This window comes from Pseudonaja textilis, chromosome 3, assembly GCF_049901715.1.
Source record: "Pseudonaja textilis isolate UNSWEBS1 chromosome 3, rPseTex1.2, whole genome shotgun sequence".
In the NCBI taxonomy this organism is placed as follows: Eukaryota; Metazoa; Chordata; class Lepidosauria; order Squamata; family Elapidae; genus Pseudonaja; species Pseudonaja textilis.
In genome coordinates, this window is record NC_141992.1 from 74,713,992 (window position 1) to 74,736,380 (window position 22,389).

A 22,389-nucleotide genomic window follows, 5' to 3' on the forward strand; every position below is an offset into this window, starting at 1 on the left:
CAAAGTCAGTAGGCCTGAAAGCGAAGCTCACTTACTATATTTTGCACCTGTCAAATTATGAGCAGCCAAAACAAAATAGATGATGTGAATTTATTATTCTCTCAACCTAACTCACTTTGTAGGATTATTGGGAAGTAAATATCAGATACAAAAGATCAAATCAACACACGAAGGTTCAATTAAACTCATTTACTGCTAAACAGCCTGCACACAGGAATTTTCTCAACTAGTGATTAGCACTTGCTTAGAGTTAGATAAGAGCCAGTGGAATTCAAAGGGGGTTGGCCTTACTCTGCTTGTGGCTATATAGAGATTCTATCGAGGCGGATCTCTCTTTTAACTCCACCCCAGGTGTTGCCACCCCTTCTTCTACAGTACGATAGAAGAAAATGCCACATAAACGTTTCCTTAGGCTTCTTGGAGAAAAGAGCAAGATTAATAAAAACATATTACATGAATGGATATATACAAATGTTTTAAATAAATAAATATAACAAACCTATGAAACTTACATTTGTTCATTTGATGACAACAAAAAATTACCTTCTGCAAAATAATAAAAAATGATGCAAGAAGAATTTCTACTTATAAGTAAATTGACATCCAAATTGTTTTAGAATATCATAAATTTCTTTACAAGTCTTAAATTTTCTATAACTAACTCTGAGAAGTATTTGTTCTGTTTCTTAAGTTCTGAAGAAGGAAATGGCTTGGAAAAGTAAAGTCCTTTCAACCCCTAAAGTAAATGTTTCTATCCATAACTGGGATGAAAATACACTGTTCAAAAAAATAAATGGAACACAAAAATAAGACATCCTAGATCTGAATGAATGAAATATTCTTATTAAATACTTTGTTCATTACATAGTTGAATGTGCTGACAACAAAAATTAGCACACAAAATTAGCACATAAAAATTAGCAATGGAAATCAAATTTAGCAACCCATGGAGGTCTGGATTTGGAGTTACACTCAAAATTAAAGTGGAAAAAAACACTACAGGCTGATCCAACTTTGATGTAATGTCCTTAAAACAGGTCAAAATGAGGCTCAGTAGTGGGTGTGGCCTCCATGTGCCTGTATGACCTCCCTACAACTCCTGGGCATGCTCCTGATGAGGTGGCGGATGGTCTCCTGAGAGATCTCCTCCCACACCTGGACTAAAGCATCCCCCAACTCCTGGACAGTCTGTGGTGCAACGTGGCACTGGTGTATGGAGCGAGACATGATGTCCCAGATGTGCTCAATTGGATTCAGGTCTGGGAAACATGCGGGCCAGTCCATAGCATCAATGCCTTCGTCTTGCAGGAACTGCTGACACACTCCAGCCACATGAGTCTAGCATTGTCTTGCATTAGGAGGAACCCAGGGCCAACCACACCAGCATATGGTCTCACAAGGGGTCTGAGGATCTCAGCTAGGTACCTAATGGCAGTCAGGCTACCTCTGGCAAGCACATGGAGGGCTGTAAGGCCCCCTAAAGAAATGCCACCCCACACGATTACTGACCCACTGTCAAACCGGTCATGCTGGAGGATGTTGCAGGCAGAACGTTCCCCACGGCGTCTCCAGACCCTGTCATGTGTGTCACGTGTGCTCAGTGTGAACCTGCTTTCATCTGTGAAGAGCACAGGGCACCAGTGGCGAATTTGCCAATTTTGGTGTTCTCTGGCAAATGCCAAACGTCCTGCACAGTGTTGGGCTGTAAGCACAATCCCCACCTGTGGACGCTGGGCCCTCATACCAGTCTGTTTCTGACCGTTTGAGCAGCCACATGCACATTTGTGGCCCGCTGGAGGTCATTTTGCAGGGCTCTGGCAGTGCTCCTCCTGTCCCTCCTTGCACAAAGGCGGAGGTAGTGGTCCTGATGCTGGGTTGTTTCCCTCCTATGGCCTCCTCCACGTCTCCTGATGTACTGGCCTGTCTCCTGGTAGCACTTCCATGCTCTGGACACTACGCTGACAGACACAGCAAACCTTCTTGCCACAGCTTGCATTGATGTGCCATCCTGGGTGAGCTGCACTACCTGAGCCACTTGTGTGGGTTGTAGACTCCGTCTCATGCTACCACTAGAGTGAAAGCACCACCAGCATTCAAAAGTGACCAAACCATTAGCCAGAAAGCATAGGAACTGAGAAGTGGTCTGTGGTCACCACCTGCAGAACCACTCCTTTATTGGGGATGTCTTGCTAACTGCCTATGCTTTCCACCTGCTGTCTATTCCATTTGCACAACAGCATGTGAAATTGATTGTCAATCAGTGTTGCTACCTAAGTGGACAGTTTGATTTCACAGAAGTGTGATTGACTTGGAGTTACATTGTGTTGTTTAAGTGTTCCCTTTATTTTTTTTGAGCAGTGTATATTGAGATATCATATCTTGTTTCCCGTGAAGAGCAACCTAATATCATGAACTTCACAAAAGAGAAATCAGACGTTGTAGCTTCAAGACTCCCCCAAAAGTCACTGTTGTATATTATCCACAGTCACTGTTAAGAGAAGGGCAACCATATACATTATTTAAATTAATAAAATAAATAAATATTCCCTCTTGGAAGTTTTCGAACACTGGCAAGAGGAATGAAGTGGAAGAGCCTACACACTTAGGTCATAAAATGGATATAATGGAGCCTATAATTGCTACTTCCCAATTTAACTTCCCAGAGTAAGCATCTATCCATTTCTCAGTAGTCTAAATACAAACAGTAACACAACATAAACATGTTTTTCAACTATCTTTAGCACATTAAAATGTAATTAAAGGAAGTAAATTTTTAAAAATAGAACTGCTTTTGATGGGCCTTAAAAATGAAATTCTGAATAAGTGTTTAATAAGCATGAAAGTCTCCAAAAGTACAGCTTCAATTTTTATTATGTTCCACCAAATGCTCACATTTGGAAAATCAACATAATACAAGACTTCTTTTTTACAATTTTTCCCTAAATATGTAATTCCATAGAAAGTGAGTAATCTCAAAAAGATCAACATTTCTAAACTTGTTTCTTTCAATTTCTGCATCAATTTCAACTCTGTCTGATATTTGGATAAATTGTCAGTCAAAAACATTTCAAGGTAATGCTAACAAAATCAAAACTACGCCTTTCTCTTAATAAATAATTCATGTTCTATAAGAAATGTTTCTATAAGAAATGATTCTTACCTTCTTGCTGTCTTTGCACACAACCCACAGCTATACATAGTGTAAGTAGGAAAAGGGTCTTCCTATAAAAGACAAAAATTTCATTAGACTTGACATGCACACAAATATATATATATATATATATATATATATATATATATATATATACACACACACACACACACACACACACACACACAACACAACACAATACAATAGGCACAGTAGCCTAGCGGTGAAGATACTTGCCTCCCACTTGGAAGGTTGAGAGTTCAATCCTAGGCAGTAGACCTTGCTTTATCAAGGTGTGAAGAGAAAATATCTGCTACAAATTCCACGTAGGAATCAAGAAGGCCCCCAACTCTACCCCGAATTAAGGGATTATAAAATCGTAAAAACATTTTTGTATAGTATAGTATTAGTATAGTTTAGTATATACTACAATACTACATTGTATTGCATAGGAATGAATGGCCATGTTTAAAATATGTCACCACATCAGATAATCCTTTGAATCTATTAGATACTATACATTATAGTCAACATCTTGATTCATTCGATGTTCACCTGTCATTTGATGGGTGATAGTCCAGATGTCCAATAACAAACCAAAAGTAGTTTACATTTTCTTTCTCCCAATGTATTTTATTTTTCCTCCAGGACTTGTTGGCTGGCCCCTGTAGGAAGAATGCTTTCCTATACAAAGCATTGGTCTAATACAGCATAGTACTTCTTATGAGTAGACTGACATCTCCCAGATGTTTCCATGAATTTATCCTTAAAATCTCATGCTCTAAGTATCATAGTTTCTTGTAGTTAAATGTGCCTAGAAACAGGGTGCATGGTTACAATTCATGGCTAGGGGTAAATTTGACAGTGTCATGGTGCCACTGAAGAAATTAAATCTCATTGACATCCTTACTATCAAAATTCATCTACCTTCAACTACTTAATTTTTATTTTTCACATTTATATAAACATCCCCCACAAGAAATGATACAGTAGCAAAGCACTCTGACTTGAAAAAAGGTTTAAGCAAGAGATAATGGTAGACTATACTTAATCTCAGAATTGACCTCATCACTATAGCTTGAAAGCAGATGTGAAGTGGATCTGCAAACATCGGTTATAAATGAATCTGGTTACCATTAACTACTGTCATGCTAGAGCAGATATAATATTCAGCTATGATTAAAACAAGTCTGGAATACGTAGTAGTTTTTACATTTATCAGTGGATGGGTATTAGGAGCACAATCCTTCGCATGCACGCTCAAAAGAAATAAATCCTTTTCTGCCAATGGGCATTTTTGCAGTCTATCACACTCTTAATTTCTTCATATCCAAAAATAAAACAACAATAACAACAACAACAATGACAACAACAACAAAGACCAATCCTACATAAATTGCAGAGGAAAATGTGGAATGTACTTGTTAATACATGAAAATGATGCTGGCAGCAGCAAGAAATGCATAGGTTTTATTCTTTTTTCTTCTTTTTTTTAAAAAAAACTGTACTCGTGGAATCCAACAGGACAGAAAATATCCACACTAATCCTTAACTAATCCAACACATGCCCAAATACTTCATCTGAAGGCTTGCTGCAGACAAGAACATAGGAATAGTGATCCTTAATGCCAATTTTCTATAGGCATATTGTGGATCTAGCAGGCAGTGGTACTATCTCACTTATTCTAAGAGAATATGGATGCTTAGTTTTCTGTTCGTATACTGTATGCATATAAATATTATCATTTTGAATTGTGGCAATGACCACAAGCTTTTTTAAACATCTGACACTTTCACAAATGAACCATGAGTATACACACAAAAAGAACTCCAATATCTGATGCACTGAGAAGAAATTCTTATGCTGACTACATATAAACAAACATATCCAACTAATAACATCAGAGAAAGAGGAAAAAAATTAAGGAATACAAGTAAAAATCATACTTTTCATCTAAGCAAGGGGAACTTTAGAAAATATGAAAAAAATGAAAGGGAATATTTAAATGTCAGCAAGAATACCTATTAGTTTTCATTGCACAGTCAGCCAGATGTTCATACTAGATTTGGCATTTTATCCCCTAATGAAGTCCTTCCCAAGGAACTGGGATAGGCAAATAAATGGATGTTTGATGGTATTAGAGGTATTGTTGCAGAATGCAATCAGTTCCGAATAAAACTATCTTTTGCAATTGACTGATGATGAATTTGTCAATGCCGATGATGTTCAAGTGTTGCTCCAGATGTTTGGGATTGCACTCAAGGCACCTATTATGATTGGTACTACCTTTGCTTTCTTTTGTCATGGTCATTCTATTTCTATTTGCAGGTCTTTGCAGTTTGTTATCTTTTCCAGTTCTTTCTATTCTGCTGTCTCCGGGTGTTGCTTCTTCCATTAGCCAGAGTTTTTTGTCCCTCTTGTCAACAATTGTTAAGTCCAGAGTGTTATGTGGCAGATGCCTGTCTGTTTGAATTTTAAAGTCCCATTTTTTAAACTTTCTATGGTTTTCTCTATTTTATCGTCCTACCAGTTCTCCCATGCATGCAAATGATATTTCTTGCAGATCTCCTAATGTACCATTGTTGCTACTTTATCATCCCATTGTTCATCGTCAGTCTGTGCAATCTTCTTGCAGTAGCTACTCCCAGATGATTCACTGTTTCTCAAGCTTCTTCACAGAAGCAGCACTTGTTGTCTGGTACTACATATGATTATTATTATTTGATGATTTTTTAAAAAAATAAAAAATGTTATCTTTTAATAGCATATAGATGGACAGATAGTTTAGAGCCACTAAATAAAATGTCTTGTGGATGGAAGTTCACATAATCTCTGAGATGGAAAAAGACAATATTTTAGATAACACCATCTCAAGTTTGATAAGAATTTTAAAATGAACACTTTGGTTATCCTAGTACAAAATACAAACCCATAATATTTAATTAGACAATTTTTCCAGGTTTTTCTAAAATCTGAGCTAAAAGGGCTATGTTCACTTTACACTTTTCTTTAAAATGATTGCTTAGGTTATAGTTCAGCCTACCATGCAAAGCTTGAATTTATCACTGTTTTCTTATTTAGTTTCCTATAATCCATACAGAAGCATATTTCTGCCTCCAGCTTGGGGTTCAGGACAGATTAAAATGCTCTGGTTATGTTATGAAGAGGTCAGCATAGGTCCGACGTAACAGCCAAGCACTGTCCTTTTCTTTTAGTATCAGGGAGGATCCCACACAATTTTTCTCTCCAGAAAATTCCCAAATAGAGATAATTTGAAATACCCTTATTGTCTACAGTGATATTAAACAACACTGACTTCCTGGAGTGGCAGGGCTGAATATTTTCACATGCTAAAATCTAGGTTTCAGCCTTGTTCTTGACAAATTCATGTCATTGTTCCATCTTTTCTTCAATAGATAAAGACCCTTCCTGGCCACTTGAATCTGGTTGATGGACACTAGTCTGAGGACCAATATCTGATCTTCTGGCTCAAAGTTGTATGCTCTGGCGTGAAAATTATATCAGACTTTCTGTTCAGTTTCAAAGTACTTAATTGTATTGAGTACTCTGTCTTTCTCAGGTGTTCTGTAGTTGCCATAGAAAGATGTTTACCTCATTATTCTCCCATCCAGTGATATCAGATGAGTTCCAGCAGACATCTCTACCCTACACACGTTCAAAAGAAGGAAACCCCAAACTAGAAAACTTGCAGTTTTTGCAGTATTCTTATATAAATGTTTTAATCATAACACAATTCCATGGAACGTCTCCACTACTTCAATGGCTTGCTGATAGCAGATGACTGATGTAAGATGCTCCACTTCAGGATTAACTCACAATTTCTGACTGACCAGAAAGTAGTCACTATATCTATCAGGATCTCCATAGTCAACCAATCCCAGGAAAAAGATTTATTACAGCCTGACATATATCTTTAGCTTCAACGTAGCTTAGAGCATTAGAACATCAAGTGGCATATTACACAAGAATCAATATCTACTGTTTACCACAAGTTGTCTTGAGTTGAGTATGTCCCAGAATGTCTACTGCCATTCTCTGGATTGGACTTTCCATGCTAGGCAAGGGTCCATCCTTGTCCCTCACTCACTGGAAATTATTACAAGATCTTATATACTTGGTCATATTCCTGCCACATCCAATCCAAAAGATTTGCCTTACCCATTTTGTGTCCACTTGGACACAAAATATGACAAAGTTGAAGATGCACCTGTGAGACTTGCTGAGCACAATTAGTTTTCTATGGGGCTTGCAGATATGTATATATGACACATCAGTTTTGAGCTTGCTTGGGGCGTTGCCTTCTACCCCAGAAGATATATTTCTGTAGTGTTCTATTGTAAAGGGACCATGTGAAAGGCATGGTCATGGATTTGATATATAGATCTTATTCCTTTGTTCTTGGTCCCTAAGAGAACCATGTGTGCTCCTTTGGTGTCATATACTGTTCTTTCCCTAACTTGTAGCCATGTTAATTCTTTTTCAAGTTATCCAAGAAGTGGGACAAGGACTGTCATTCTCTTTGTACTTTGGAAACTTGTATATTTTCATAGGAACTGCTAAGAAATTTGGACTGGTTGCAAGTGAAGGCCTTCCATTCTTTAAATTCCCTCTTTGTAATTGTTAATGAATTGTTAATAAAAATCTAATTGTTAATAAAACAATGCTTTCTAAGTGGATTAAAAAGAAACAAATCTTATGTAAAGTGCAGTGCTCCAAGCAAACCACAAGATGGCTACAGAGCAATTTAATGTAAAGAGCCTAGAGCTGGAATACAAATCCGAATCACAGGATAGTCTAACAAGAAATTATTTAATCATGTAATCACTAAAGTACACATACTGGGGACTCATATAGGATAGTAAGATAAAGATTAAAATTAATACAACATTCCAATTTTTTCAGAAATAACCATCACCTGAGTTATTCCCATTGTCTGTATTATTCCTGAATTTCCTACTTCCTAAGGGTTCCAGCAAGTTAATGTGGAGGCTTCTGAATACTGAAAAAGATCTCAATCTTTTTCCCAGCTTCTGTCTATAGCTCTTGCTTCCGTTCTCTTCCCTTCCTCCCCGCTAAAAAAAAGGGGCTTAAATTTTCTTCTCCAGTTCAGGAAGGGCTGCATTATCTCTTTGTATCTATGTGAGCAAGAATCATTTCTCCTTATTTATTTCTGCCTGACTTCTTCATTTCTCTGTGTCTCCTGCTGTCTGGCATGCAGTCTGGCCAGCTGTGAATGGGGCTGAGGCCTGTCATTCACAATAATCCCAGAAGCAAACTGAGAAGCCCTGTAGTTTTTGTGCACACACACCCGAGCAATACATAAATGTCAACAGAAAACCATTTTGGCATCTACATGTCATAAAGATGTAAACTGCCTATTAATTTAAACAAAGACATTGTTCCATGATTACTAAACACGTGCATGTCTTTCTTTTTAGATTATTTATCCTTCCTTTATTATTTTTATAAATAATTGAGGGTGGTAAACATATCTAACTAGCTGAATACCCGTGCTTTGCTATGAAACTATGTGATCGGGCCTAGTTTGGGGGGAGGAAAATAAGGGGGAGGGGGGAAATCTGCCTCTACCTACCAGCATCCATGGGTATTCATCTGGCTAGCATCCTGGCAGGGTGTGAGAGAGTTGAGGGCTGTTTGGAAACTCAAACAGTATCTGTTATATGAGCAAGGAGACAGCAAGGAGTCCGGGTATGGCTTAGCTCAACTGTTCTATACTAAAGCTGCTTGCTGCTGTGAAACTAAAACTGAAACTCCTCTCCTCTTGTGTTTTGCATTTGGAAGAGATTTCTTTTCAGGTTGGGAGGGGGGAGTAGAATTCCTTAGCATCAGAGCGTGTTAGTAATAATATACAAAATACTAATGTTCTGATGGTCATTTCGAAAAATCCTTTCTTAGTGAGCACCTAGAAACCAAGAGGAACATATGTGCCAAATTTCAAGTTTGTAGGGTTTATAGTTCTGGAGATTTTGTGATGTGTGAGTGGTATTTCGCTTTTATATACTGTACATAGAAGAAGATAGATATTCCTTCTTTCTCCTGTTTTCCCTATAAAAACTACCCTATGAGGTGAATTGGGCTGAGAAAGGGTGACTGGTTCAAAGTCAGCTGGCTTTCATAACCAAGGTGGGACTAAAACTCATAATCTCCTCTTTCCTCTTTCTTCTAGAAAGACATTGACAGGTTCAGCCAATTATTAGAAATATGCTCAAAATGCAGTACTGAATCATATGATAAGATATTAATAAAGAAGTCTAACATTGCTTATTATACGAATGATGTAGGATTTTGTGGGCTTTTTCTTTCTCTTTGTATATACAAAATTGAAAAATAAAAACACAAGAAACAAACACTGGAGCAAAATGCTTATGAGAATGTAAGTTTAACCTTCCCCATGCAGATCTTCATAGAGTTTTCAGACTATCTTTCCCCCTGATGTCAAGACATGTAATGTTATTTACAGGCTAGCACTTTGGAGTTACAAGTGATTTCAGCAAGGAAAGGTGTGTTAGGAATTGGTACACTATTTGCGGCAGCTAAAAAGCAATAGTCACCTCAAAAGTCACATTTTATTATGGCACTAATTTTGCAGTTCTAGAAAATGCTTATGATTTCTTTCCCCTGATTCTTTTTTACACCCATTTCAAAATATTTTCCTTCATCTGGACTCAATTTACAAGTCCTCAAACTAGCCAGGAAACTATAAAAGAAACTATCAAGAGAATGAGGAAACAGTATGAAAAGATAAATGGTAAGTAAATCCACTCACAGCTACTCGATAAGGAAGCCGATGGTACTGACTCTAGAACAGGGGTCACCAACCTTGGCAACTTTAAGACTTGTGGATTTCAACTCTCAGAATTCCTCAGCCAGCAAAGCTTTCTGGGAGTTGAAGTCCACAAATCTTAAAGTTGCCAAGGTTGGAGACCCCTGCTCTAGAATACGTCTCTAAGTTCCAAACACAGAAATTGCATTTTAAAATAACAGTATATTCTACAAAATATACAAACTTCATCTTTCAAGTCCTATGCAAGATGTATATTTTGTCTTAAAGAAAAATGAAAATCCTAGGTTTATCAAGATAATGACAGGAAAAAGTGGACAGAGAATTTCTTAAAAACCAAACGCTTCACAAGGCTGGAAGAACTGTGGGAGATTTTCTGCAGAAGAAAATTAGCCTCACCATTTACACTGGATTCATCGAAACACTATGTAAACATTTTTTGCCAGGATTGTGGGATAAGAGTAGGCAAGTGTTTGAAGTAAATTCTTCAACCTCAATGCTTGTAACATCTGTTAGCTATGTTTACACACTTTCTCACATGACAAGTGAGTAGAAACCTATTCAAAGAATAATTGGAACAAACTTTGGGAATCATTCCTATTTAAAATAGAAAAAAGCTAGCATTTGTTTTCACACACCGCTTCACTCCTACTCTAGGACATAATGTAAAACTTTATAGTTATCCATTCCAAATTCCACTTTCTGAATTACAATTTAAAAGAGCTAGAACAGCTACAGGGTAGAAGGGGCGTTGGTAGACTTATCAGTGAACGCCCTTTCTAGACACACTACGATACCCAGCATTGGGTATAATTCCACCCTCTTATGACATGACCTGAGTCTGCCACTATAAAAGGTTCGCCTCTGCTGAGAGCCCCAGCTTTTCTGGCAAAGTATCTTGACAGACTAGGATTGTCTCTGGAATATAAACAAATAGAATGAGTGTACAACCGCCCCCATACCCGAGAATACTAGACCACACAGCCACAGGGTTGGGCTGGACTCTATCGCAGCATAACTAGAAAGGGCGTTCACTGGTAAGTCTACCAACGCCCCTTCTCCATCACGCTGCTCTAGAGTCCAGCATTGGGACATACCACAGCCTGCATGCCCAAGGGAGGGACTCGGCTGGTCCTCTTAATCCGATCCAGGAACTACCTGCTGGAGTGCCCTTCGTCCAAATGCAGCCTGTGCAGATGCAAAGGAATCCAGCCGGTAATGTCGGACAAACGGGAAACGCAAGGTCCATGTAGCAGCTCTACAAATTTCTTCGATTGGAGCCTGCGTGGCCCAAGCTGCAGAATCAGCTCCGCCTTTTCCTCCAACATCTTCTGGATGACTGCCAGGATGACTGGAAGGGGGGAAAAGGTGTAGAGAAGACCTGGGGGCCATCTGCTCCAAAGTGCATTGGTCCCCTCCACTCCCTGGGTTGGGAACCTGGAAAGAAACCTGTTTACCTGTGTGTTCTGGGGAATGGTGAAGAGATCCACCGCTGGAGTACCAAAAATGTGGGACAATTCTATGAACAGGGGAGGACGGAGTCTCCATTCTGAGTGGCCGACTTAAGATCGACTCAACCAGTCTGCCTGGGAGTTGCCAACCCCCGAAATATGGTCTGCCCTGGGAGACAGGAGGTTCCTCTCCGCCCACCTCCCCGGACGTTCTGCCTCCCGCATCAAACCCCTGGATCTGGTCCCTCCTTGCCTGTTGACATGAGCCTTGGCTGCTATATTGTCTGTCATGACTAGCACATGGGACCCTGACACTAGGTTCTGGAAACTTCTCAGGGCGAGAAAAATAGCCCTGAGCTCCATGAGATTGATGGGAAGGAACCTGTCTGAAGATGGCCAGTGTGCTTGGGCCATTTGGCCCTGGGTATGTGCTACCCAGCCGAGAAGGCTGGCGTCCGTGGTCACTACAATTCTGTGTCTCACCCTTTGTGATGGCCTGGGACTGCCACCTGTGGAGAAAGCAGCACCCTGCGGGCAGAATGACTGATCCCCTCTCTTTGGAAGGGGAGGAGGAACCACTGCAAGGTGCGTGCATGTAGGCATGCCCATGGCACAACTTCAATGCAGGAGATCATCTTACAAGAAACTGGGACAGGAGGGAGTGAAACGGAGTGACTTAGTCGAATTATGTTGGTCAACTCTTTGATGCTGTCATGTCGGTCCTGTGAAAGGAAGACTTCGCAGTTGACTGTATCAATGATGACCCTGAGGTGCAACAGTCGGGTCGTTGGAGAAAGATGGCTCTTGATCAGGTTGGTGGAGAAACCATGTTCCTGCAACACCTGCATCGTGATTTGAAGATCTCGTTCGGCCGCCTGGACGGAGGTAGATTGAATCAGAATGTCATCCAAGTAGCATTGGACCCTCACAGGTAAGGCTCGGAGGAGGGCTGCCAATGCTGCCAGGACCTTAGTAAATACTCTTGGTGCCGTTGAAAGGCCAAATGGTAGGGCCCGGTATTGGTAGTGCTCACTGCAATAAGAAAAATGGAGGAACTGGTGATGGGGAGGCCAAATTGGGATATGGAGGTAAGCCTCCATGAGGTCTATGGAAGAGAGGAGATTGCCCTCTTGGATGCTCTGAAGAATAGAATGTAGGGTCTGCATCTTAAAATGCCTGTATGGGATAAATTTGTTCAGGAGATTGAGATCGAGGATTGCGCTCCACCACCACCACCCCCCGAGGCCTTTGGGATAACAAAGAGGCAGGAGTAGAAGCCTGACCACCGCTGATCCCATGGAACTCTTTCTATGGCTGTGATGTCCATCAGGTGATGGATAGCTGAGTCCATCAGGGCCCGTTTAGATGTGTCATGAGAGGTAGGACAGCTGACAAAAAACGATAGAGGTGGGAGAGAAATTCAAGTTGAAGGCCCAATGATATTGTACTGATGACCCAGGCATCGTTAGTTGATTCCACCCATCTGGATTTTAAAAAGGTCAAACGACCTCTGATGGGAGGGGAATGGATGCAGTTTCTTAGAGCGCCTAAATGAACAACCTCCTCCCCCTCGAAAGGGCCACTTACCTGAGAATTGTTGTTGTTTGGGTTGGCAGTCCTGCTGTTGTTCCCGACGAGGGAGATACATTGTCTGGTTGCAACTGAAGCGAGGGGTGTTGACTGGCCTGAAGGTTTGCATTCTGGGGTACATAGTGTGTCGAAAATATGACCCCTTGGAGGAAGTAGACAGCACCTTTCTCTTGTCTCATGTTTCCACCACGTACGGCTCTAAGGCTGCTCCAAAGAGGTTTTCTCCTGAGCAAGGGGCCGCCATCAACTTCCACTTACGCTTGGAGTCAGTCTGCCGGTCCATGTCTTCCACAGCAGGTGCCTGGAAGACATGGAAGAGGCCATTGCCTTTGTGGCGAATTTGGCGGAGCTTAAAGTGGCGTCAGCGGTGAACTCGGCTGCCGCTATTATTTTGTTGAGGTCCTGGTGGGACCTAACATCGGCAATGGGAACTCTGTCCTGAAGTTGATGCAACCAGTGAATAGACGACCTGGTAAAAAACGAGGCCACGGTGGAAGCTTTCACAGCCCAAGCTGCAGCCTGGTGTGTGCGCTTCAGAGTTTGTTCCAACTTTTTGTCTTCTGGTCGTAAAACATCCTCCGGTTCCATAGGGGTACCTGAGGAAGTGAAGGTGGCTACCACTGGGGAATCTACTGCTGGGAGAGGTAATGTATTAGCCAAGGCGGGACCTACATTAAAGAACCTCTTGTCCTGGGAAGAAGGGCGAGGCCCTGGCGGGGCTCTCACACTAGTCCTTTACTACATCCAAGAACAACAAGGGAGATGGGAGAACCTCATTTCGGATCACCGGTTTGGAGAATAGCGCATCTCCCTAGCTCAAGGGGCCAGCCTGTGGTTCCAGGGCCACCTCTTCTGGGCTTAACTGGGCTGTAACCAGAGCCTTCTGTAGTAAGGGCTGAAACAAGGAAGGCTTAAAGACAGCAGTTGTGGACTGTTGTTCTGGTTTGGTTTCCTCTTCATCGGAGAAGAAGGGGTCTTTAATTTCCCCCTCTTCCTCCTCTGAGGAACTACTCTGTTCAGAGTGGTAAGAGGATCCCCTGTCATCCTGTCCCTCCCAGCTATAAAAATGATGAGGGGCATACATGGGTTCCGAAGTGGGAACCTCCCTCCGTGGGGGTGGGTTACCCTGACAGAAAGAAGAAAGGATACCTGAGCCTCCACCCGGGGGGTGGAGGAGGTGTTTGAGACCTTCAGCAATTCCCTGTCTGTCTGCCACCGAAACTACTTCCTAGATGTCTTGGGGCCTGTTCTCCTGGGGAGGAACTATCATCTGGGGCCCAGTCACAGAAGGGATAAGGTTAGCTTGCTCCCTAAACCTGTAAACCCCTAGGGGCAAAGCCTGTTGAGGGTTAGGTGTAGCTGTGTTCCAAATAGGTGGCCTGTAAGAAGGGCCTGACAAACTCAGGTCCTGGGGAAGGGCCGCATCCTGCCTTTCAGGTGATCAGTTCTGTAGATGGCTAGCCGGACTTCCATCTGCCCTCTCTGTTCCTGCAGCTTGTTCTTGTAATTGTTGAGCATTTTTTGTGAATTGTTTCTCTAAAGCCTCTTTTCTGCCCTAAGTTCAGACTTGGAGGCCTTCTTGGGGGCCAGGGCCCTGGCCTTGATCTTTGCTGCGGCCTCCCTATTGGCTGAGCAGCCTCGTGGTCGTTTTCTTTTCATAACCCTTTTGGGGGCTTGAGAGGTCTGAATGCTCTGCATGCCTGATGGTCCTGGCTGGGCCCAATCTATTTCCATTGCTCAAGGAAGAAACAGCGGAGGTGCTGTCAGCTCCTCCTGATGGTGTTTTCTGAGCTAAATGGCCAGGAGAGAGATAGGATCACTGCCTCGGGGCCCACTAAAAAATGGCGCCTGGAGGAACTCGATCACAAAATGGCCACCAGCCACGAGGCGAGGGGCCTTGAGGCCTTTGATGATCCCTGTTGCACCTTTGAATCCCTGGGGCTTCGTGCTGTGGCCTTTGTTTGGCAATTTATAATGGCCGGATTAATATCTCCGCAGAAGGAAGACTGCCCCTCCAATCGAAGCAGCAGTAGAAGGGAGGTTGGTTGGGATCGGGCCTAATCGCTGCAGAGACCACGAGGGCAGCTATTGTAAAACTTTGATAGTTTATGGGATAATAAATCTTCTGGAAGACTTGTGCAGCCTCGGGAGGTTTTTACAAGCCGTGCGGCCCAGGGAAAAGCTGCGTAGGAGGCTGTTGTGATGTTAATTAGTCTCTAGCAAGTCTGAGGGAGGTTCTGTGGCGTTTTGGCCGATCGCACTTACTGTCTGCGTGTCAGTGCCTTGCTGAGGCAGCTGCAACTGGAGGAGAGCGGATCCCCACTCTCCTCATGAGCAAAGCTCTACCAGAGCCCTGAGAGCTTCTCTTGATCTTGATGATTCTTTTTTCTTTTTTTCAATGCTTTTGTTTTGAGGAATGCTAATTAACTCAGATTCCAGAGACAGTAGCTCATATGTCCAAGAGCTGAGTCAAAAAGCTGGGGCTCTCAGCAGAGGCGAACCTTTTATAGTGGCAGACTCAGCTCACGTCATAAGTGGGCGGAGTTATAACCAATGCTGGACTCTAGAGCAGCGTGATGGAGAACAGGGCTGTCAAAATCACAGCCCAAGGCCCGGGTGCATCACGCACTGGCCATGCCCATGCCCGATTTAGCGAAGGGGAATAAAGTCCCAATACATCACGTGACACCTCCATGACATGAATTTGACACTGGTATAGACTATAAGTATTCTTTACATGACCTACAACACAAATCACTAGGTATTGCTATGGTGCAAATATATTGTGAGGTTTTCATTTACATTGCTTTATGGGAAACAATGAAAATAAAAATGTCTCCAAGTGTCTCTTTCACTAACTCACTAATAGAAAAAGAAGTAAGGATTAAGCACATTACAAATGTGCTTGTATTCATGTATTAGTTCCACTAAAATTAGTGGAAGCAAGCAAATACAAAGGTGCAAATACAGGGCCTGACATCTATATTATTGTATCATCACAGTGTGGAGACATGATTAGAGTATTTATAATAAGAGAAAATAGATGCTAACCAAATGAAAATCATTTTCCATGAGCAAAATATCCAATAGTTTAATTTATTTATTTAGGAACCAGCCAACCCAGACAAATCCCAGTGCAAATAAGACAGAATAACAATACAACATAAAATAGATAAGGCAGAAAACAAGATGGTGAATCTAACCAACAGCATCCAAATACATACAAACATACCCAACAAGGGATCCCAAACACCTTAGCACTGTGTATGTACTATACTTCCTTCAATTCCCTTATTAGTCAATAATGGAATACTTTCTGAACTTCAGACTTGCTTTTTGATGGTTAAAGACTAACATAATGTGAATGTTTTTCTGAAGCAGAATAAAAAGGGTATTACATGTTTTAGCATATGTTTTGCATAGACATTTAAATGAATGAATCATAGAATTTTTCTCATCGAAGAGGCAGTGTTAGGCTAACTTTCAGGAGTATATGCATTCAGTCGTAATGCCTAATTTCTCATGTAATAAATGGAACTTAGGCATATGCATTGGTGCCTAATTGAAGTATCATTTTCTATATGATATCCAACTCATAGATACATATCTTTTTGAGAAGGGAGAAAAAGTATCCCTGGTTTGATTTTACCAGAAATCCTATTGTATGTTCTGGTTAAATTTATCATTAGTTCCACTGAACAAAAACCAACATTTAGGACAAGCACAGTCTTACCATTAGGCTGAACAAGACAGTTGCTTCAAGTGATAGACATCAGAACATATTGGCAAGGAAGAAAAATCTAGGTATGTCACAATTTACAATATATGCCCCTCAGGCAACCATATGATAAAGAATGTTGCACTGTTATAAGAGGTCCTGTTTGAATTAATTGCTAATCTCTCCAATCTCTATACATGGAATAGTAGTTCCTTCATACCCTTGAGCTAGTTCTAGTATGGGAGATAGTGTCAAAGCAAGCTAGCAGTACTGAAAATGAAAGTTTGCAATTATTGTATTAGTAAAGCTCAGAAACAGCAACCACACATTGAATAAGTATGAAAACCTTCCCAACATATTTGTATTTCATATTTGTGGAACTTTCTCACACAAGAGTAGAACCTGATTAGCACAGGTTCTCCACACGCACCAAGTTCATTAACTTCCCTTTCTTGGATTTCTAAATGCATAGTTGGAAGATACATCATCTCTGGCTAACTTGTTCTACAATTGCCTCTCTTGTGGTTTTTAAATATAAGGAAGTTCACCAGGCCGTATCCACTATACCATTCATACTGTGATTGTCACGCAGTTATCATCTATGGAGATCAATGAGAATTTGCTTTCCTACCTGGAGTGGATTGATAACATTTCCATATTAATAATGTAAAAAATGTCAAAATGCTTGAATTTAACAAGTTCCTTCTTCTGATATGAGCATTCAATCAATCTTGGAAAGGTTAGGACATTAAAAAAAAATAGGGACCAATGAGAAAATTTCTGTCTTTTCCCTGACCACTACTCCTTAATATATAGGGTGTCTTTTATTCTGGATCAAAAAATTGTTAGTCATGTGAATACTCATCTGCAACTAAAATGTCACAGCACGAACCGGTTTAATAACTTAATAAAAACTAGAACTTAAAAGCAGACACACATCTGACATATACAGATTAATTCAAACTAGAGAGGAAAGAAATCAACCTTACAGCTTATAGCTCTTGACAGAACAGTCACATTGCTGTCTTGCTTATCCATGGAAAGATTAGCTAGCATGCTAAAATATTTACTGATAGAAAGCAAGCCTAAGAGACTGCCGTACTATATTAAAAGATTGGCTAGCCAATAGAAACAGTTCTTAACAGAAACAAAGGCAAAGCCTAGGATAAATCAAACTGCTCCTCCAAAAAATCACCTGGAGTTTTATGCTTGAAATCACGCCAACATATCAACCTGCTGCAAGTAATTATAAATGCTTCTTTGCTTCTGTTGGCTTCAGGGAAGAAAAAGATAATTACTGAAGATGAACTAGAGAGAAAAACTATAGTTATAACTTGGCAACCTGACCACTGAAAACAGCATCTACCTGTAAAGTGGGAGAGACAATGTGAGATTGGGGAAAACTTCCAATTCGTTTCCCTCTTGCCTTTCATATCTATAAACAGTAATCTTTGGAAACTTTTTCTTTCTTACACAAACAGGGCTGCAAGGTTGGGAAAATAAATGCTATGGTGCCCTGTTCATGTCTAAGAGCTATTTAATATTTACAAATCACCTACAAAAATGTTTATTTTAGACAAGCTGAAAGGAAATTTTGTGCATACCAAAGTCTTGCAAGCAGCATTCTCTGGGATGAAGTTAAATCTACTTAAAAATCAAAAGGTTTCGTCTTTTTAAAAACATGCACAAAGGGGGTCTTCCTGGTGAAGAAAAAAGCTTTAAAAAGAATTAGTATTTTCAATAGAACTTAAGTGTATCCATAAGAATCTGCAGCTTAAGAGAGGCAGGCTAAGACAGAGCCTCTATCTCTTTACCTCAAAAGACCTTTTATTAACTAGAAGGACAATATAAGAACCAAACAGTTTTTGTCTTAATGAAGACTGTCCTATTAGAAATTTAAAACTAAGAAAACTCACAAAAAATGATGGATTTTACTGAGCTTCAATATTCAGTAGGAACAATTATGTGAACATAGAAGTGTGCTGACAGTGAAGGACTTTTCTCTCATGACTGGTTAGATTAAATAGCATTGAATAAAACACATGTTCCTCTTCTTTCCTCCTCCAAATAATAATAGTAGTAGTAGTAGTAGTAGTAGTAGTAGTAATAATAATAATAATAATAATAATAATAATAATAATAATAATAATAATAACCATCAAAGGAATACACTTAAGAGCTACAGGTATGGTATGTAATCTAAGATAGTTGTTCTTTTTTTGTCTGGATTATATTTTGTTAAAATGAATTATCGATTTACCCCATTGTTAATATCCAAATCAAAACAACATTTTTCAACATCTCAAGTTGGAAAACAAAACTAAACAAATTAAAACAGACGCTAAAACTTTATTTTTTTTAAAAAAAATCCGTAATCTCCCACTCTACTACCTCATCCTCTCTCTGTCAATAAGCACACCTCCTAATTTACAGCCTGGGACTCTTTCCATCCTATGCAGGAATGGGAAACCCGCCAGCCAACTTTTTCCTCTTCCTTTTCCGCCACATGATTGCTTTAAACATCAACGAACAGGCTAGCCCAGCTTTCCCCAACCAGATGCCCTCCAGATGTGCTCCACTCACTGGCTGGCAATGATGAGTTTTGTAAGTCATCCGGCACATGTAAAGGGTTCTGCGTTGGGAAAAGCTGGGTCAGCTTATTAGGAAATAGATACCAAAACAGGTCAATGATGATCATGTACATGATGTACATCATCATCATCGTGGTCACGGTGTTTGGAGGCAATGTTGTTCCTACCGCCATCCTTTAGACTCCAAAAGACCTGTTGAATACAGTGGTCCTTATTCCCAGGTTAATTATATATATAGATATAGATATAGATATAGATATATAGATATATATCGCACCAACGTGCCTACCGTCCCTGTCCTATTGATTCTTTTTATTTTTCTTATATGTATCCACTTATCTATTCATAACTATGTTTACACTTATACCTATTATCTTGTAAGCTACTGACAAATCAAATAAATAAATAAATGGACCACTGCCTTATTGATTTTGAGCCCGAAGCGGCTCATCCATAGACAAGGCGTTCGCAAATACTCCAGACCCTGACAAGACGGGCGAAGCGCAGGGGTCCTCAGGCAGCAACCCGCCTCCACGCCGGCTCCTTCGGCCTCCTCGCCACCCCCTCCCTCCTTCCCTCCGGTGTCCTTTCTTCTACTCACGTTTGTGTCGTGGGAGAGATGCTTCCACTCCTTGTCCTTTGAGCTCCTAAATGCATTTGTCTGCATTTGTCCGAGCAGCGAAGTTCTAACCGAAATCAGAAGCCAACACTCCCGGACCTCTCAGGGTTCAAGTACTGTCCATGAAAACGACCTCCGGAACCTGGGAGTCGCTTCTCTTTGGCTTTTTTTTGCCCGGCGCTAGCTTCCCTTTAGCGCTTCTTCCACATAGTTTTACACTCCGCGCGGCCAGAATGGGAGAGGGAGTTCACGTGCAGCTCAGGAAAAGGCGTCCTCTGTGTGTTTGTGTGTGTGTGTGTGTGTTTTGGGGAAAACTGCCTTTGTTTGTTTATTCGTTTGCAAAAGTTGCTGCGCTCGACTTGCTTGCAACTGGACTTGGGGAGGTCGTCAGCGAGGAGACCTTGGCGCTGGAAGGCAGCAGCAAAAGAAGAGCCGTCGGAACTGGGAAGAGGCAGCACCTCCAGAAGACTAAAGGCTTAGCAAGGGGGCGAGGTGAGGCGGGAGGGGGGGGGCTGGGGGCGCGGGGGCGGCGAAGAGATTTCAGATTGCTCTTTGCAGCGTCTTGAGCGGCAATAGCGCAGGCATTCGGCGCTGAAAGGCGAGAGCCTCTGGCTTTGGAGCGGAGCGAGCTGGCAGCCAACCCCAAAGCAAAGCAAAGCCTCCCCACCGCGGATCGGTGTTGAATTTCATCGCTCACTGACTTGCGATTACATCATCAAACCCAATCTTGAAAGGAGCTCGCGCTGCCTCGAGTCCCGCGCGCCTCTCTTCCCCCGCGGCCGCCGAGCGGAAAAAGACAAAGCGCGAGAGGTGGCGCGGGCCCGGCCACGGTTTGGCGCGCTCGCCGCGGCCGCTAGGGGGTAAAAAGTTGAGGCCGCGGCCTTCGGTTTTGTCCCGCGCGCTGTTCGGTGGCCGTGCGGAAAACGCCATTGCAATCGTTGGAGGCGCTCTCATTGGGCCGCGCTTCTACCTAAGAAAAAGCAAAAAGAACCGAAATGGGCGCTATTATTATGAATGCCGCAGCTGTTTCTTTTTTTCTTTTCTTTTTTTAAGGTCACTTTTTGAAGGCAACATTTGATCAGGGTGGCTAAGAACCTTTGAAAATCTCAATTTGAAAAAATTCTTAAAAGTCGTGTAATAGCCCTGGCTACTACCACTGAGGTGAACTGAGGTTTACCCCAAAAGAAGTTAAGGAGTGACAAAAGCAAAGCAGTTCCAAGAAAACGTATAAAATCTTTATTAAAGTTATTAAACTCTGAAGGTCAAACAAAGCTAATGTGCAAGCATTTTCCAAAATGTTCATCAGACAGGATTGTTTCAAATAAATCAATAAAATCTGCTTCACATCACACTTTATTCCTGGTAATTTGGTGGACAGTAATGTCTTCTGTGTTGTTAGCAACAATACAGAAGTGGCTTGCCATTGCCTTTTTCTCATTTTTTTAAAAAAATATTTCCCGAATGAGTCCACAGCACTATCTTAGACTATATTTTCTCATGATCTTCCATCCAAATACTCATCAGTATGTTTCTGCTTAACCTTTTAAATCAACGCCAACCAAGCCTGGCAGGGTTTCAGGAAAAGGTAGCTGATTGCTATTAAATGGACATCTGATTATCTTAAAATATTTTTTACAAATAGCTTACAGACATAAACAAAGGGTTTTTTTTAATTTTAATTGTGCTGTTGGAATGACTTGGATTCTGACAAGAAACAATGGAAAAGAACATTCAACTAAATCAATATAAGTAAAGCTCACAGTGTATGGAGGTGTCTAACATCCAAAGACTGAACAACAACTAGAGGGCAGGTGGGATCTGATGAGTGTCAAAGCCACTGCCCAAAACCTAGAAGATCACCCAGGAGTACATCCATAAGATGGCATCCAAAGATGACTTGCTAAGAGAATGCCTAAGGCAGGAGCAGACATGGGAGGAAGATCAAGCAGAGGCAGTGCCATGACAAGACAAGGCCCTGCATGGGATGAACCATAGATAACTGAGGTGACAGACTTTGGGAAATTCTACCAGTGGCTGGAAAGGGTTGGACTAAAAGACAGCACTTGAAGCACTGATCATAGCAGCATAAGAACAAACACTAGACACCAAAACTATAAAAGTAGGGGTCTATCATATATTCGACAGGACCCAAGATGCAGACTGTGCAGAGAGGACTTAGAGGCAACCCAACATATAGTGGCTGAGTGTAAGATGGGGGCAGGAGTGGCATACACTGAACAGCACAACTAAGCAGCTGATATTATGTACAGGAACATCTACACAATAATTAATTTCCCCAGAGAAATTGTGAAAGACTGCTCCCGATACCGCCCTGCCCCTTGATGCAATTGTCATAATTCATTGACACATCATATTACAAGTTGCCACATCACATTGCAAGCTACAAGTATTTTAGTCAACTTAGTACAAAATGATTGGGACTAA

The 22,389-nt window shown here is 41.2% G+C and overlaps 1 protein-coding gene across 1 annotated transcript in view; it reads right to left on the reverse strand.

Annotated features, from left to right (window-relative positions):
- Nucleotides 1–20,463, reverse strand: part of COL24A1 (collagen type XXIV alpha 1 chain) — a 148,503-nt gene extending 128,040 nt beyond the window's left edge. Inside the window, exons 1-2 of the mRNA XM_087930128.1 lie at nt 19,927–20,463; nt 3,161–3,222 (exon numbers count right to left, since the gene is read on the reverse strand). Of these exons, the coding sequence (XP_087786254.1) occupies nt 3,161–3,222; nt 19,927–19,982 (118 nt within the window). The 5' untranslated portion in view covers nt 19,983–20,463. The remainder of the gene's footprint in view (nt 1–3,160; nt 3,223–19,926) is intronic.
- Between the last annotated feature and the right edge of the window lie 1,926 nt (nt 20,464–22,389).